General features: G+C 43.4%; 1 protein-coding gene across 2 annotated transcripts in view; it reads left to right on the plus strand.

Moving 5' to 3' along the window:
• The window catches only part of TRPM3 (transient receptor potential cation channel subfamily M member 3), a 617739-nt gene that overhangs the window by 394580 nt on the left and 203756 nt on the right, over positions 1–19403 (plus strand). For both annotated transcript variants that reach the window (XM_038769495.1, XM_038769496.1), the window contains exons 4-5: positions 4012–4225; positions 11203–11327. In XM_038769495.1, coding sequence (XP_038625423.1) covers positions 4012–4225; positions 11203–11327 — 339 coding nt within the window. The remainder of the gene's footprint in view (positions 1–4011; positions 4226–11202; positions 11328–19403) is intronic.

Below are 19403 nucleotides of genomic sequence, written 5' to 3' on the forward strand. Positions count from 1 at the left end.
CTCCTGGTTCTCCTCTTATCTCTCCGGTCGTTCTTTCTCAGTCTCTTTTGCAGGCTCCTCCTCCCCCTCCCATCCTCTTACTGTGGGAGTTCCCCAAGGTTCAGTGCTTGGTCCCCTTCTGTTCTCAATCTACACTCACTCCCTTGGTGACCTCATTCGCTCCCACGGCTTCAACTATCACCTCTACGCTGATGACACCCAGATCTACATCTCTGCCCCTGCTCTCTCCCCCTCCCTCCAGGCTCGCATCTCCTCCTGCCTTCAGGACATCTCCATCTGGATGTCCGCCCGCCACCTAAAGCTCAACATGTCGAAGACTGAGCTCCTTGTCTTCCCTCCCAAACCTTGTCCTCTCCCTGACTTTCCCATCTCTGTTGACGGCACTACCATCCTTCCCGTCTCACAAGCCCGCAACCTTGGTGTCATCCTCGACTCCGCTCTCTCATTCACCCCTCACATCCAAGCCGTCACCAAAACCTGCCGGTCTCAGCTCCGCAACATTGCCAAGATCCGCCCTTTCCTCTCCATCCAAACCGCTACCCTGCTAATTCAAGCTCTCATCCTATCCCGTCTGGACTACTGCACTAGCCTTCTCTCTGATCTCCCATCCTCGTGTCTCTCTCCACTTCAATCCATACTTCATGCTGCTGCCCGGATTATCTTTGTCCAGAAACGCTCTGGACATATCACTCCCCTCCTCAAAAACCTCCAATGGCTACCGATCAATCTGCGCATCAGGCAGAAACTCCTCACCCTGGGCTTCAAGGCTCTCCATCACCTCGCCCCCTCCTACCTCACCTTCCTTCTCTCCTTCTACTGCCCAGCCCGCAACCTCCGCTCCTCCACCGCTAATCTCCTCACTGTACCTCGTTCTCGCCTGTCCCGCCGTCGACCCCTGGCCCACGTCATCCCCCGGGCCTGGAATGCCCTCCCTCTGCCCCTCCGCCAAGCTAGCTCTCTTCCTCCCTTCAAGGCCCTGCTGAGAGCTCACCTCCTCCAGGAGGCCTTCCCAGACTGAGCCCCTTCCTTCCTCTCCCCCTCGTCCCCCTCTCCATCCCCCCATCTTACCTCCTTCCCTTCCCCACAGCACCTGTATATATGTATATATGGTTGTACATATTTATTACTCTATTTATTTATTTATTTATTTATTTTACTTGTACATTTCTATCCTATTTATTTTATTTTGTTGGTATGTTTGGTTCTGTTCTCTGTCTCCCCCTTTTAGACTGTGAGCCCACTGTTGGGTAGGGACTGTCTCTATGTGTTGCCAATTTGTACTTCCCAAGTGCTTAGTACAGTGCTCTGCACATAGTAAGCGCTCAATAAATACGATTGATTGATTGATTGATTGATTGATTTAAAAAAAAAAAAACACTAACCATAGTAATTCCAGGAGCTGTTCTTCCTTCCTCTTCCCTTTTCCCTTCCCACTTGTAGCCCTACCCACCTCCCTCATTCATTCCCTACCATAGGAATAACGATAGGAAGAAACAGGGCAGGATGGGGCAACAGCTATTGCTGTGGGTGTGGTTGCCAGAATACATGCCACCTCATCTTTCCCTTTCCCTTCCTGATTTATCAGTGACCGGGGCTGGGAAGTGGGGGTTCAGTCAATCAGTCTTATTTATTGAGCACTTACTGTGTGCAGAGCATTGTGCTAAGCGCTTGGGAGAGTATAACATACCAGAGTTGGGAGACATGTTCCCTGTCCACAATGATCTTACAGTCTGGGAAGGAGAAGGAAAAGGGGCAGAGTGAGGCAATGGCACTGGAGGTGGCAGCTGTTCCTGGAGCAACAGCTGTTTGTTTTTGGTTGTTTTTTTTCAGAAATTCAAATAAAGAACATATAATACTGGATGGAGCCTGGGGAGCAGGACCTGGGAAATTGAGGATACAGGAAGAGGGGGAGAAAGCTTGGGGTGTGTTAGGGAAGGAAATCCACTAGGAACAGAAGAGAACAGGGAAATAGGGAATGATTTTTACTTGCGATTTTACTCACCTAGGGAGCTCAGCTGCCAGAACAGGACTAGTTTTGGAGCAGAACCCAACTAGTTGCATATAGATTTATGGGAAAACATATTTCATGGTAAAGTTATTCACAATGCAGCCACATTTCCCAGAGATATAACCTGATTGTCCCATATCCCTCCTACCATTCCTTTCCAAACTCCTTGAACGAGTTGTCTACACGCGCTGCCTAGAATTCCTCAACAACAACTCTCTCCTCGACCCCCTCCAGTCTGGCTTCCGTCCCCTTCATTTCACGGAAACTGCGCTCTCAAAGGTCACCAATGACCTCCTGCTTGCCAAATCCAACGGCTCATACTCTGTCCTAATCCTCCTCGACCTCTCAGCTGCCTTTGACACTGTGGACCACCCCCTTCTCCTCAACACGTTATCTGACCTTGGCTTCACAGACTCCGTCCTCTCCTGGTTCTCCTCTTATCTCTCCGGTCGTTCTTTCTCAGTCTCTTTTGCAGGCTCCTCCTCCCCCTCCCATCCTCTTACTGTGGGAGTTCCCCAAGGTTCAGTGCTTGGTCCCCTTCTGTTCTCAATCTACACTCACTCCCTTGGTGACCTCATTCGCTCCCACGGCTTCAACTATCACCTCTACGCTGATGACACCCAGATCTACATCTCTGCCCCTGCTCTCTCCCCCTCCCTCCAGGCTCGCATCTCCTCCTGCCTTCAGGACATCTCCATCTGGATGTCCGCCCGCCACCTAAAGCTCAACATGTCGAAGACTGAGCTCCTTGTCTTCCCTCCCAAACCTTGTCCTCTCCCTGACTTTCCCATCTCTGTTGACGGCACTACCATCCTTCCCGTCTCACAAGCCCGCAACCTTGGTGTCATCCTCGACTCCGCTCTCTCATTCACCCCTCACATCCAAGCCGTCACCAAAACCTGCCGGTCTCAGCTCCGCAACATTGCCAAGATCCGCCCTTTCCTCTCCATCCAAACCGCTACCCTGCTAATTCAAGCTCTCATCCTATCCCGTCTGGACTACTGCACTAGCCTTCTCTCTGATCTCCCATCCTCGTGTCTCTCTCCACTTCAATCCATACTTCATGCTGCTGCCCGGATTATCTTTGTCCAGAAACGCTCTGGACATATCACTCCCCTCCTCAAAAACCTCCAATGGCTACCGATCAATCTGCGCATCAGGCAGAAACTCCTCACCCTGGGCTTCAAGGCTCTCCATCACCTCGCCCCCTCCGACCTCACCTCCCTTCTCTCCTTCTACTGCCCAGCCCGCACCCTCCGCTCCTCCACCACTAATCTCCTCACTGTACCTCGCTCTCGCCTGTCCCGCCATCGACCCCCGGCCCACGTCATCCCCCGGGCCTGGAATGCCCTCCCTCTGCCCCTCCGCCAAGCTAGCTCTCTTCCTCCCTTCAAGGCCCTGCTGAGAGCTCACCTCCTCCAGGAGGCCTTCCCAGATTGAGCCCCTTCTTTCCTCTCCCCCTCGTCCCCCTCTCCATCCCCCCGCCTTACCGCCTTCCCCTCCCCACAGCACCTGTATATATGTATATATGGTTGTACATATTTATTACTCTGTTTATTTATTTATTTATTTATTTTACTTGTACATTTCTATCCTACTTATTTTATTTTGTTGGTATGTTTGGTTCTGTTCTCTGTCTCCCCCTTTTAGACTGTGAGCCCACTATCGGGTAGGGACTGTCTCTATGTGATGCCAATTTGTACTTCCCAAGCGCTTAGTACAGTGCTCTGCACATAGTAAGCGCTCAATAAATACGATTGATTGATTGATTGATTGATTGATTGAATTGTGGGGCTTATCAATCATATTGATTTAATGTCAGAAAAACATACAAGATTGTGAAGCACTTTCCACAGTGCATTGCACCTAGTGGCTGCTGGAGAAATACTATTGTCACTATTACTAACAATTCAGGTCCTTGTTGGTAAAACAATAGCAATTAGAAAACTCAGGTGACAGCAGTCTTCTGCCTCCCTTACCTGTGCCTTTCTTTCCTTCGGCAGTACGTGCGTGTGTCCTATGACACAAAGCCTGATCTTCTTCTACACCTGATGACTAAGGAGTGGCAGTTAGAGCTCCCCAAGCTGCTCATCTCTGTTCATGGAGGCCTCCAGAACTTCGAACTCCAGCCAAAACTCAAGCAAGTCTTTGGGAAAGGCCTAATCAAAGCTGCCATGACAACTGGAGCATGGATATTCACTGGAGGAGTCAACACAGGTAAATAGTAATGTTGCTTTTGGCCATGATGGGGATTGTCTCTATTTTTAGCATTATTACTATCATTATTATTATTATTCCTGTTGATGATAGTAGTAGTATTAAGACTAGATTTCTGGTGAAAGTTGGCATAATCTTGTGTGCTCTCTCTTACGTGTGTGTATGTCTGTCTTTCTGACTCTTTTTCCCTTGTCTTTCTCTATCTGTCTGTCCTATACTCTCTCATATGTACAACACACTGAAATGCCCCAGTGAAAACTAGTCAGTCAAATTGAAAAAATAAGGGAGTTACTTTAAGCAAAAGAAGATGTGGGCAAGTCTTACTGTGTGACCCCCTTTTAGACTGTGAGCCCACTGTTGGGTAGGGACTGTCTCTATATGTTGCCAATTTGTACTTCCCAAGCGCTTAGTACAGTGCTCTGCACATAGTAAGCGCTCAATAAGTACGATTGATGATGATGATGAAGCAATTTTTAAAAGGCCTCTGACAAAGCATTTTAGTTTTTTCAACCAATAAAAATCAGTTAAGTATTCATCTGGAACTCCTAGCTTCAGCATATGAACCTAGCATTTATTAACAGGAAGCTTAGCATTTTGTCACTGTCTAGGGGCTAGACTAGGAACACATACACTCAGAGAGAATCATCTCATCTTTAGGTAAAGGGAAAGGAAAATGAGTGCTGTTTGCAGATAAAGGAGGGGAGGGTCAGGAATGAGAAGGCTGCTATATTCCAGTTGCCACCAACACAGTGACTGCCCATACACACTTCTTTGTTGTGCCCAGAATCGACCCTAGAGATCCCAAGCCCCGTAATGGCCTGGTAGAGTCTCATTATTCCTGGAGTTTGGGGTGACCTCATTAGGCCTTCAGTTGTGCCAAGATGTGTATATCCAGGGTTAATTTATTGGCACCTAAAAAAAAATCTGGAATGGGTTTTCAAAACTGCCCTAACATACTGAGATGGTGATTCACTGAATCACCTCACCGGTGCCATAAGAGTTTCCAGAATTGAAAACTCTTCTAGCTCGGACTGGATCCCCCATGAATACCAACAGATTCGAATTAACCCCCAAGGCCATTCCAAACCATTCTTGAGCCTAGGGAACCACTAGTTATCATAGGGTTCATAGCTTCTGAGCACACTTTACATCCAAACCTAAATGGCCTGTAACTGGCTATTTTCTTAGGATTCCATAGGCCGTGTGTTGAATACTCCCATTGGCTCCCAGATGCCGTGATGGGAACAGATGCAAGTCCTCTTTAGCTGCACCCCCATGGGGCAGTAACCTAGAGTGTCATGTTAAAGAAAGTTTTGTTTTCTGAAAAGAAACTTATTTCCAAAGAAACATGCTCACCCTATGTTTAGGAGAAATGCTTCAAAAATAATCCTAATTTGGGGTTCCCAAAATTACCTCAATCTTTGCCACAGATTTCCAGTTTCCTGGACAGAAATTTATGTTGAAGTCAGCTGTTCTGTTATCTTGTTCATTTTCCACTTGAATGCATGGTTAGCAAATGTTCCCTTTGTAAAACCCAGACATCCAGTTATTTTCTTCCTGCCAAATTTGAAAATTTACTGTGATGCAGGTGTTCTCAAGTCCACACCCACCCACAAGTGATTAGGTGCTTATCTGTGATGAATTTCTAATATGGAAAAATTTGTTGGTTGGAGGTCTACGTTAGTCTTAGAGATGGTGGCTCACCTACCTCGCCTCAAAAATGGCAAGTCAGTCTGTCAGATACCAGCTCATCTACCCTCTCTTAAAAAATGGTGTGAATCAATTTTAGAGATTCTTGGAAAGGAGTTAAACTATATACAGAATTATTGAAGTAAAGTTAATTCAACTGAAGCTGCTACAAGCCTTAAACCCACTCTAACATAAGGTCGATGTTTGATTAGATATGTGATATTCTCATTTCCTCCCTCTGTTTGTGTCTGTCTCTGTTTCCCACTCATTCATTCATTCAATCGTAGTTAATAATAATAATAATAATAATAATGTTGGTATTTGCTAAGTGCTTACTATGTGCCAAGCACTGTTCTAAGCGCTGGGGGGATACAAGGTAATCAAGGTTGTCCCACGTGGGGCTCACAGTCTTAATCCCCATTTTGCAGATGAGGGAACTGAGAGACAGAGAAGTTAAGTGACTTGCCCTAAGTCACACTGCTGACAAGTGGTGGAGTCGGCATCCGAACTCATGACCTCTGACTTCCAAGCCCAGGCTCTTGCCACTGAGCCACGCTGAGTGCTTACTGTGTGCAGAGCACTATACTAAGCGCTTGGGAAGTACAAGTCGGCAACATATAGAGACGGTCCCTACCCAACAACGGGCTCACAGTCTAGTAGGGGGAGACAGACAACAAAACAAAACATGTAGACAGGTGTCAAAACCATCAGAATAAATAAAATTACAGCCATATGCACATTATTAACAAAATAGAGGAGTAAATATGTACAAGTAAAATAGAGTAATAAATCTATACAAATATATACAAGAGCTGGGGGAAGGGGGTAGGGCAGTGGGGGGATGGGGAGGAGGAGAGGAAAAAGGGGGGCTCAGTCTGGGAAGGCCTCCTGGAGGAGGTGATCTCTCATTATGGCTTTGAAGGGAGGAAGAGAGCTAGTTTGGAAGATTTATGGAGGGAGGGCATTCCAGGCCAGGGGAAGGACATGGGCTGGGGGTCAATGGTGGGACAGGTGAGAATGAGGCCCAGTGAGGAGTTTAGCAGCAGAGGAGCGGAGGGTACTGGCTAGGCTGTAGAAGGAGAGAATGGAGGTGAGGTGGGAGGGGATGAGGTGGTGGAGAACCTTGAAGCCGAGAATGAGGAGTTTTTGCTTGATTTGTAGGTTGACAGGCAACCACTGGGGATTTTTAAGGAGGGGGTGACATGCCCAGACCGTTTCTGTATAAAGATAATCAGGACAGCAGAGTGAAGTATAGACTGAAGTGGGGAGAGACAGGAGGAAGGGAGATCAGAGTGGAGGCTGATGCAGTAATCCAGTCGGGAAAGGATGAGAGATTGAACCAGCAAGGTAGTGGTTTGGATGGAGAGGAAAGGGCAGATCTTCCCATTCTCTCTTTCTCCCATCCCTCCCATTAGAAAGTGTTTCTCTGCAGTTATCTGAAATTCATCATAAAAACCTCTCATGAAATTGTAACTTTTATAGTGTATCATATAAAGAAGATTCCATCCATAATGATCCTCATATTATTTTGCACTATTTTCTTTTAACCAAAAAGTCAATCGTATCAATTAAAGCACTTCATTAAAATTAGTGTTATCTTCTGCACCTAAAAATGCTCTAATCAAAGAGCTGTGTTTGTTTTCTGTTTCTTCCTCATACATGAACATAATTATGTAATCTTGTGGTCTGTTAACCTTGGGGGTCATATATGGCAATTAAATCTTTTTAATCAAAAATTATCATTGGAAATTAACTAAAGTATGTGTCAATCAATAGCATTTATCAAGCTCCTAATATCGGCTGTATCAAATACTTGGGAGAGCATATCAAAATTAGCCTACATGATCCCCGCCTTCAAGGAGTTTATAATCTAGCTAGGGAGAGAGGCATGTAAATAAAATGCAGATTGGAGGAAGTACTAGATATGTACAGAAGTGCTTTGAATGGTTGTGACAACTTAAGTGCTTTAAGGTGGCACAGAGGTGGCAGTTGTGGGGAGAGTAGAAATTAATTTGAGAAGGTCTAGAGGATCAGTCAATTAGTGGTGTTTATTGAGTGCATCACTGTTTGCAGAGCACTATACTTAACATTTTAGAGAGTACAATTCAATAGAGAAGCAGTGTGGCTCAGTGGAAAGAGCCCAGGCTTGGCAGTCAGAGGTCATGGGTTCTAATCCTGGCTCCACCAATTGTCAGCTGTGTGACTTTGGGCAAATCACTTAACTTCTCTGTGCCTCAGTGACCTCATCTGTAAAATGGGGATTAAGACTGTGAGCCCCACGTGGGACAACCTGATCACCTTGTATCCTCCCCAGCTCTTAGAACAGTGCTTTGCACATAATAAGTGCTTAACAAATGCCATCATCATCATCATCAAAAGAGTTGGTAGAAACGATCCCTACTCACAAGGAGTTTACAGACCATAGTGGGTAGCTATGTAATTCCAGCACTTTGAATATAGGGAAAGCTGCAATCTATAGGCTATAAAGGGAGAGAGGGTGAGCAAGAACTTGGTGACACAAGAATAAGAGCAAGGCACAATGAAACAGTTTGAGAAGAAGGAAGAGTGTATGCTGGGTTGTACTAGAAGAAGAGTGTTAAGTAGGAGGGTGAGAACTGAATACCTTAAAACCAATGGTCAGAAATTTCTGTTTGAAATGCAGAGAAATTGACAACCTACATCATGTACATATCCTTATACTCTGCCGCTTCACCTAACTGTAATTTATTTCATTGTCTATCTCTTCCATTAGATTATAAGCTCTTCCTGGGCAGGAATCAGGAACTGTATTGTATTGCACTTAATACAGGGTCCTGCACACAGTAAGTGCTCAATAAATACCATTGATGTGTGTAGAACAGTATTTTAGATAACATGGGCAGCCATGGAAAGTATGGTCTGGAGAGGGGAGAGACTGAATGGAAGGACATGAGCAAGATGGCTGATGCAGTAGTCAAGCCAAGCTATTACAAGTGCCTGGACCAGTGTGGCGGCTGTTGGTATGGGGAATAAGTGGCAAATCCTGGAAATGTTGTGGAGGAAGAACCAACGAGATTTGGTGACAGACTGAATACAGGGGTTGAAAGAGAGGAGGAGTCAAGAATAATGACCTGGTTATCAGCTTGAGTGACAGAGAGGGTGGTGCTGTTTTCAAGTGTGATGGCAAAGTTAGGTAAAAAAAAGGATTTGGGAAGGACTTGTCTGCTCTATGACTTTGGGAAAGTCACGTAAATTCTCTGCCTCAGTTTCCTCATCTGTAAAATGGGGGTTGACTGTGAGCCTTCACAAGCTTCAAGGCTCTCCATCACCTCGCACCCTCCTACCTCACCTCCCTTCTCTCCTTCTACAGCCCAGCCCGCACCCTCCGCTCCTCTGCCGCTAATCTCCTCACTGTGCCTCGTTCTCGCCTGTCCCGCCATCGACCCCCGGCTTACGTCATCCCCCCTGGCCTGGAATGCCCTCCCTCCGCACATCCGCCAAGCTAGCTCTCTTCCTCCCTTCAAGGCCCTACTGAGAGCTCACCTCCTCCAGGAGGCCTTCCCAGACTGAGCCCCCTTCTTCCTCTCCCCCTCCCCCCCTCCATCCCCCCACCTTACCTCCTTCCCCTCCCCACAACATCTGTATATATGTATATATGTTTGTACATATTTATTACTCTATTTTACTTGTACATATCTATTCTATTTATTTTATTTTGTTAATATGTTTGGTTTTGTTCTCTGTCTCCCCCTTCTAGACTGTGAGCCCACTGTTGGGTAGGGACTGTCTCTATATGTTGCCAACTTGTAATTCCCAAGCGCTTAATACAATGCTCTGCACACAGTAAGCGCTCAATAAATATGATTGAACGAATGAATGAATGAGCCCCATGTGGGACATGGACTGTATCCAACCTGATTAACTTGCATCTACCCCAGCACTTAGTACAGTGCTTGGCATATAGTAAGCGCTTAACAAATACCATTTTTTTAAAAAAAGAAGAGTTCAGTTTCAGATATGTTGAGTTTCAGGGGCTGGTGGGGACACCCATTTAAGGATGTCTTGAATACAGGAGGAAATGCAAGATTTCAGTGAAGGGAAGAGGTAGATATGGGAGTCATTCTAAAAGAGATGCTAGTTGAAGCTCTGGAAGTGAATGATCCCTGCAAGGGAATCAGTGTGGATTGAGATAAGAAAGGGACCCAGAACAGAGCCTCATAGGACAGCCACAGCTAGGGGGTGGAAGGCAGAGGAAGAGCTGGCAAAGGAGACTCAGAAGGATCAGTCAGAGAGGCAAGAAGGAGCATCACCTAGTGAATAGAGCACGGGACTGGGAATCAGAAGGACCTAGGTTCTAATACTTACTCCACCAGTTCATTCATTCATTCAATCGTGTTTATTGAGCACTTACTGTGTGCAGAGCACTGTACTAAGCGCTTGGGAAGTACAAGTTGGCAACATATAGAGACGGTCCCAACCCAACAGTGGGCTCACAGTCTAGAAGGGGGAGACAGACAACAAAACAAAATATATTAACAAAATAAAATAAATAGAATAAATATGTACAAATGAAATAAATACATAGAGTAATAAATACATACAAACATATATACATATATGCAGGTGCTGTGGGGAGGGGAAGGAGGTTAGGCAGGGGGGATGGGGAGGAGGAGGAGGGGGAGAGGAAGGAGGGGGCTCAGTCTGGGAAGGCCTCCTGGAGGAGGTGAGGCCTCCTAGAGGAGGTGAAGTGTGGAAGTGACCAGTTGTCTGCTGTATGACCTTGGACATGTCACTTAACTTCTCTGTGCCTCAGTTACCTCATCTGTAAAATGGGGATTAGGACTGTGAACCCCATGTGGGACAGGGACTGTGTCCAACCTGATTAGCTTCTATCTATCCCAGAGCTTAGTACAGTGCCTGGCACAGAGTATGCGCTCAACAAATCCCATAAAAATAATAAAATAAAACAAAAAAGATGAAAACCAGGAGAGAATTATGTCAGAAAAACCAAGATTAGATGGTGTTAATTATTGTGTGGTTTCCCATCAAAAAACCAACCAGACTGTCCATCCCACAGAAAAAGATTGATTTTACCAGTGTCGCTAATGTTAGCAGAATGAATGGAACCTGTTCCTTGTGCTACCTCAATGTTGAATCACAGATATCTTTGGTTAGATTACATGTATTTCATCCTTGTCTAAAAAACAGCATAATGTACACCTTAAATCAACTTACCTTTAGGTAATGGGAAGCTAAATAATTTTTAAAGACATAATTCTTCATTTTGCTTCTCACTTTCTTTACTTTAGGAGTCATTCGGCATGTTGGAGATGCACTGAAGGATCACGCCTCAAAATCACGAGGGAAGATATGCACCATAGGAATTGCCCCCTGGGGGATTGTCGAAAACCAGGAGGATCTGATTGGAAAGGATGTAAGTTGGAGTGGTGGCCTCATTTTATATTGTTTTGTCTTCATTGTGTTTTCCCTTCTCTCATGGAGGCAGTAGGTGAAGTGAAGCCTTTAGTTTTAAAAACAAGTAGTCTTGAGCCTTTCTAGGACTGCTTTCCTTCCAGGAACAACCAAACAAATGGATAAAATAAAATGTTCTCTTTTGAGTGATTCAGATGCCTAGGGAAGTCATTTACTTCCCTAGATATATTCTCAGTCCTTTAAACCACATATTCATTTGCCATTGTCACACTGGTGAATATCACGTGAATCATTTCTTCTCGACATGGGATAGATAATGCCAGATTATCTCTTCTTCTAAGGGGCAGTGTCCTCAGAGTTCATCACATATTGTGCTAGTAGTGGGTTTCTTCGACTGCCAGTTCCCAGTTATTGACATGCATGCCAACCTCTTGAACAAGAAAATCTGGTCTCTGAGAGAAGTTGAGCTGCCCAAGGCAGTTCTTGTACTGCTTTAGTTTGAGATAAAAATAATTTCAATATCTGAAACAAGCTCTTAGAATGTACTGAGTTCTCCAATATATTGATTATCTTTGTCTCGACAAACATCAGTAGCTCATCCAAACTGCATATTGTCTCCCTTTGTTACCAAATGTATATCTTTGAAGGAATTGTACAACTTTTCTAGATCAGCCTTTTTTGGTATATTATCTGCCCCTGCATTGGGAATAAGGAAGCTGTGGTTTGATGACTGGGGTAACAGGAGTGTCACTGTGCAAGTACCTTTGGCCCTGTGTCACTATTCCAATTGGTTGCATATGTACCCAAAGCAAAAGAAAAATGCATTCCCAACTTGTCCCAGTATCCCACTAGCTCATCCAACCCAAATCAGTTGGATTGCACACCACCCATTCCCACTATTCCCTTGTGTGTTTTTCCACTCTTCTCCCTCCCACAGCTCTCCTCCTCCTCTTCCCCCCCCCCCCCCCCCCCGACCTCCTCCACTTCTGTCTTCTCTGCTCTTATTGTTTTTCCATCCTCAGGTCTTCTACGTACCCCTAGTTCCTCATACCTCCATAAATATAAATAAGCCATAATAAAGGACTAAAGCATTAACATATCAGTATTAATTTACCTGACTGCAGGGAAAGTACTGAGCATTTCTCCTCATCCTACCCTATTTATTATGTTGTATACTTAACCATCATTTCCCTTAAGGAAGAAAGTGTTCCTTAAATGAGCCGTATTTTCAAGTAACCCATTGCCTTCCACTTGAACTACTTTTCATAACTCTCTTAAAGTCTTGAAACTACGTTAGACACATCATAGCTCTCTCATATTGTAATTCCTCCTAATGTATCACCTCCAACAAGTTTTCTCCATTTAATTTCCCAACACTCTGTGCCATATCATCCCTTCAGTCAACTCTAGCATTGATGTACTTATTTTCACCCTTCTTAGCATTCATCCTCTTTAGTTATTTTCATTATCTCTAATTGTAAATATTTTTGTTTGTCTCCCCTGTTAGAATGTTTTGTCCTTGTGGGCAGGGAACATATCATTTTGTTTTTCCCAAGTGTGTACTTCAGTGTAACACAGCAGGTGGACACTCACTTAATGCTGTTACTATTACAATTCATTCATTCAGAACACTCTACTAAGCACTTGGGGGAGTATAATATGACAAAAAGATACATTCCCTGCCCACAATGGGCTTACAGTCTAGAGGGGGAGACAGACATTAATATAAATAAATTACAGATATGTACATAAGTGCTATGGGACTGGGAAGGGGGATGAATAAAGGGAGCAAGTCAAGACGACCCTGAAGGGAGTGGGAGAAGACCACCATCAAATACTTCTTGTAAAGACTTCCTCATTGATAGTTAAACACCAGAGTTTTCTCTTCTTGTCTCTAGGTAGAAAGTTTTTTCTATGAATACCTAGAGTGGTACCCTCAGGTCACTAGTCAACTTTATGCAGGCACTACTTTTCAAGGAAGCTTCCTGCTGCCTTCTCTATCCCCATAATTAATTTTTGAACTGTTTCCCAGTCATCTCAAGCCCAGAAAAGACAACAACATAGATACTGTTCCAATAATGAATCCCAATTCGTGCATCAGGGATGTTGTTTAGGTATCAGAAATGCCTGTGAATGTGTTTGGTGGTTCTAGCCCATCAATATCCTGTAGCAAAAGGACCAGAGAGAGAACCAGGTTTCTAGGACAAACAGCAGAAAGACTGACTGTGATGAGACTTCTCTCTGCCCTTCTCCCTCAAGCTTCCTTTTGCTCTCTCCAGCTGCGACTTCCTGCCCACTCCCAATACAAATCATTCGCCCTCTCATGTCCCATCCTTTTCTACTGCAGTTACAAGGTCTCTGGGCTACTTCAGTATTCCCTTGAAAATCCATTTACCTAGTCCAAGACTATGAATACCTTGCATGTTAAATAAATACTTGTGGTCGCTACCTTGAAGATAGGGAGGTTCTCCCCCTCCCAGCCCCTGCATCACACACCCACACATGCACACTTACACGTGTTCACACACACACACACACACACACACACACACACACACAAAATCTGATTTAATGACTCAGATCCAAGTTCAACATTTTAGAACTTCTCTGAACAGAACTTTCGAGTATGCCATCTCCACAATGCATTTCCATAAAAAAAGAAAAATCAGTGCTTGGAATTTAATGTCAAAGAAGAGCACAGTCCCTACAGGCTATTTTTCAAGCTATAATTAGTTGAATCAGAACTTGCATGAATGAAAACATGACAGAGTTTTTAAAAAACCTAGTTATCAATCAATCGATCATATTTATTGAACTCTTGCACTGTACTAAGCACTTGGGAAAGCCACAGTATAGGAGAATTAGCTTTATTTGGCTTCATTGTGAGGTAAATCCATCTGAGTACTATCAAAGGGAAGTCCAAAACCTCCCTTTGAAGCACATTCCGTTTCTAATGCTGAATCTAAAAGCCTTCTACTTCAGATTAAGGCTATTCTCCTTTGTCCACTTTTATAAATGATCCTAGCTGTTTTCCATTTTCACTGAAAATATCAACTTTGTACACTTTGGAGGCTAATTAAGGCTACAGCCTTGCCCCCTTTGATTCTCTAATCTAAATAGCGCCCAATCAAGGTAATGTTGTCTGCTGTCCTCAGAACCCTCTCCTGATTTCATTTATGCTTCAAGGTCCAAACTAGACAAGAAACTTTAATAAAAGTCTAATGAATGCTCAGAAGAGCAGGAAAATCACCACCCAGTTCCTACGTTCTATATTTAGGTCATGTTTGCCGCTTTAACAGCACATTATAGTGATGATTCATGAAACTTGTGGTTCACTCAGGCCCTCACTTCTCTTTCTGGACTGTTGTTTCCTTAATGTAGAATGTCCTGGTGGAAAGAGCATAGGCCTGGGATTCATAGGACCTGGGTTCTAATCCTGTCTCTGCCACCTGCCTGATGTGTGACCTTGGGCAAGTGACTTAACTTTTTGGTGCCTCTGTTTCCTCATCTGTAAAATGGGGATTCAAGCCTGAATCCCTCCTATTTAGACTGAAACCTATATGGGGCAGGAACTGTGTTTGACCTGATTCAGTATCCTGGCAATTAGCTCAGTGCTTGACACATGATAACTGCTTAACAGATACCACAGTCATCATTATTACTAATGCTATTGTAATAAATGATCAAAATCCTGTTTGCTAGTATCTTGGACAAAATTTAAAAAGGTACTGAAAGCACTGAACAAACACTGGAATGTGGAAGTTCTTAGTACAGTTCTCTGCACGCAGTAAGCATTCAATACATACCATTGATGGATTGATAAAAATCAGTGAGTGATTTTAAATTCAGCTTCACCATGGGGGTGATTACTTCCATTTTACATAAACCATGATTTTTACAGTACAATTTACCTCCTTACATGAAATTCCTGATCCTTCAATGAAGGTATCTTGACTGTACCCCAGTGCTCAGTACGGTGCCTGGTACACAGTCAGCACTTAACAAATACAACAAATAAAAGGGTCTATTTGTGATACCAACTTTATATACCAGCTCAAGACAAATCAAGCCTAAACCATGGTTTCAATCTAATTTGGTTTTGCATGACAGTAGTGCTGTCTGTTTTCTCTGGGGTAAGCCAATCATAGCTTCCATTTTATAAAAGCTCAGAAAATTACATGTTGTTTATCTTCATATTGTTTACTGGATTCCTTTGATAGTATTCAGATGGATTTATTTCAAGATGGTGCTACTGGGAATTAGGCAAACAGCAGGTTCTGAAGAGGATGAGTACTCTCACTAATGATGAATCCATTGTGTCCACTTCCAGATTGATTCATTCCTCTTGACTCTACTCGGACTCCTGCTTGCTTCAGTGAAAACATTCGTTCGATCATATTTATTGAGCACTTACTGTGTGCAGACCACTGTACTAAGTGCTTGAGATTCAGGTTTTGTGCTAATGCCTTATTTACAAGCAACCATCTTCCAATACTGACTGTCGAAAAGAGCAAAACAAAAGAATAAATTTGTAGAGAAAACAATATAATGGGCAGGGATCATGTTTCTATCTACTCTATTGTAGAGTCCTCTCCCAAGCACTTAGTATAGGGCTCTGCACACAGTAAGCACCAAATAAATATCATTGATTGGTTGATTGATAAAATGGCTCCCTAAAGAAATTGTCCTCTCTGAACCCTCTCATTTAGTGCAGTTTGTAGTATCTGGTTAGGTCAAGTCCATGAAAGCAGTCACAGACTTGGGGAAGTAGCATAGCCTAATGGAAAGAGCACGGGCCTGGGAGTCAGAGGTCCTGCGTTCTAATTCCGGCTCTGCCTCTAGCCTGCTGAGTAACCTCAGGCAAGTCACTTAACTTCTCTGTGCCTCTGTGCCTTCTCTGTGCCACTCTGTGCAGTTTCCTCCACTGCAAAATGGGGATTCAATACCTGTTCTCCCACCTACATAGACTGTGAGTAGCCCCATGATTATCTTATATCTACCCCAGCACTTATTACATTATTTGGCACAAAGTAAGCACTTAACAAAGCCACAGTGATAATTATTATTTGGGTCCTCTGAAAATTGTATCCCTTGATTTGTGGGCTTCTCTATATTACTCATCTGGGAGGCAGTATCTGGATTTCTATAAGATCCTGCTTTTTCCCTGAAGTTGCAATTAACTTAGAGAAAAATAAGAAGCCAGTGCCTCAGTTGGCATAATCCTCTGAATGATTACTATATATGACCACGCAGCATCTCCTTTCATTTATTTCCCTTAGCATGCATATTCCTTTAACTAATGCACAGAAGGTTCCTCCTCTGCTCCTCTTCCTTTTGTTATGACATCTTGAAACTTGAGAGCTTCCTCTTAGAAACTAATGCTTCCCTCCAAGGGGCTCTCCTCGCCTTCCAGTGACTTTGTCTTTTTTAACTCCCCCCTCAGCAACGACCAGTGCAAGTGCTCAGTAAAATACTCTCTGCACAGTAAGTGCTCAATAAATAACATTGATTGATCCCATTTATCTGATGGCTGGTTGCATTTCTGCAGCTATGCAGTTCCAAGTGACTCACCATCCAAACTTGATTAATGATCAGGAAAAAAGGACATTAGAGTACCCTACTGGGCCATTACCTTAAAACGACCAGACTCAGAGAAACATTCTCTCCTTTAAAGAGATCTAAAACTGTAGTGGCTTCACTGTCCCTCCTTTTGGGAAGGATCAGGTGGTTAGCCTTCTTGCTCTGAAAATATAAGGTCTTCAACTTAGCCAAATGAGAAAGATTAAAACTACAGGCCAAGACACAAATCCTTGAGACATATTTAAGAACCTGTAAGGCCTGGGGGCCAGTATGGTCAAGGGCCTGCAAATAATACTGAAGAGTTTCCCTCCCTAGGTTTTTCTAAACCTGGAACTGAAATTTTAAAATTTAAGGCACCCTGATCTGAGCCATTTGGAAAGGAACTGAGGGTGAAACAGATAAAGGAGAGCCCCTACAAAAATACTACAATGAGGCTGAATGCTGACTGGGAAAAACAGCTGTGGGATGCTAGCTGTTAAATTGTAAAGTCCTGGAGAACAGGGATCATATTTATTTACTCTGTTGTACTTTCCCAAACACTTCACATGTTATTCTTCATGTAGTAGGTGCTTAATAAATACTACCAAGTGTTTAATACTACATCTACGACCTTTAGGTATGGACCGTGTCTGCTAATTCTGCTGTATTGTACTCTCCCAAGCTCTTAGTACAGTGCTCTGCACATAGTAAGCACTCAATAAATGCCATTAATTGATTGATTAGGTAGAATAAAGGGCATCCCATTGCTGCAGGCAGGAACAGAATACTAGGATGAGAAACTCTTTCTCTGCTCCTTCTCCTTTTCTCCCACTCCTTTTCACTCCTGCTCCCTCATTCACTCCTCCTTGCTCTCTCACTCTTTCCCTCTCCCTTGCTCTCACTCTCCTTTTCACTTGCTTTCTGGTGCTCTGTATGTGTGTATGTTTCTGTGTCTCTCTGTTTGTATGTCTCTGTCTCTCTGTGTGTCTCTATCTTTCTGCCCCTCTATTTTCCTGGCTCTCTCTCTCTCCTTGTATCTAACTCTGTGGGACTTCTTGGGTTGAACAGAAACCTCTGGTAGAGTGACATCCTGATCACAGTGGTCCAAACTCACCATTCTTCCCCCAAATCACAGACCAAAGAAGTGATGTGGTCTGTGTTTTCAAGACAGTAAAAATACAGTGACTGACACCTACAAGCACAAGAACAGATGGCCCTCTTGGAAGCATGTTCAATCTCCAACTAATTTTTGCATTAGCTGAGAGGTGTGTAGAGCTTATACAGTGATAGCATATATATATGCTACAAATCAGATATGTGAGTGAAGGATGCCATATCCAATTCCAGCTTAAATGGCAAATAGCAAAATATCAGTTGATTGTATTTATTGAGCATTTACTGCATACAGAGCACTGTACTAAGCACTTGGGGAGTACGATATAACAGAGTGGTAGGCACATTCCCTGCCCACAAGGAACTCACAATTTAGAGGGAAAGGCAGACATTATAGCTACATGAAGTAGTTTCAAACCAGACTTCCTGCTGGATCCATGATAGCCTAGTATTTCCTTCAGGTTTTCATACACATGGAGAACTGACTCTATCTGGCTAATCTTGAAGGAGAAGAGTGTTGTCCAAAGAAAGTGAAGTAAGCTAATGCCTACAGATTCTGAGCAGGTAGCACATGCTCATTTCAGTGTCGTCTCTGATCATTTTTTTCATTCAAGATCTAATCCTACTGGTTTTTATGAGCCCTTTATTAAGAAAATGTCTGGATTGCCCTCAATACTTTAGGTGAAGGGGAAAATGCATTGATATTCATGGAGCACGACTATAAGGTTCCTATTTGGAAAACATGAAGTCATAAAATAAAGAGCAAGGTCAGCAAATCTTTTGTAGATATGCAAATGACAATTCAGGGAATTATAAACAGTTCTTGTGTGTTGTTGTGAAGAATACTGAGTAGATTTTGGGATGGTTGTGAGATGAGCCTAATGTATCTCTCTAAATAATCTGAATATCCTGTTACTCATATAAATCAGTCAGCCAATATTTATTGAGCACTCTTGAGATAATCAGCACTGAGCAAAGTGTTTAAATGCACAGAGAAAAAAGTTGCACTGTGACTGATTTTCTGAGTGATTTCTCTCTTCCTTCACAACTCTCTTTAGATCTGACTTCTCTCACTTGCTCTCTCACTATCACAATTTGACTCAACTAGTTATTGTCTGTCTCCCCTCTAGACTGTAAGCTTCTTGTGGGCAGGGAACATGTCTATCAACTCTGCTGTACTGTACTCTCCCAAGCACTTAGTACAGTGCTCTACACACAGTAAGCATTCAAAAAATATAATTGATTGATAATTGTTATATTAAAGTGTTCTGCACCCAGTAAGAACACACTCTCCCCCACCCAACTATATATATATAGTTAAATAAGGGACAAATTTTTTAAAAAAAAATTAAAATACTTTACATTTTCTAATGTTCTTTCTTATTCAGGAATAAGAAACTACGCT

This window comes from Tachyglossus aculeatus, chromosome X4 (genome assembly GCF_015852505.1).
Source record: "Tachyglossus aculeatus isolate mTacAcu1 chromosome X4, mTacAcu1.pri, whole genome shotgun sequence".
NCBI classification, from domain to species: Eukaryota; Metazoa; Chordata; class Mammalia; order Monotremata; family Tachyglossidae; genus Tachyglossus; species Tachyglossus aculeatus.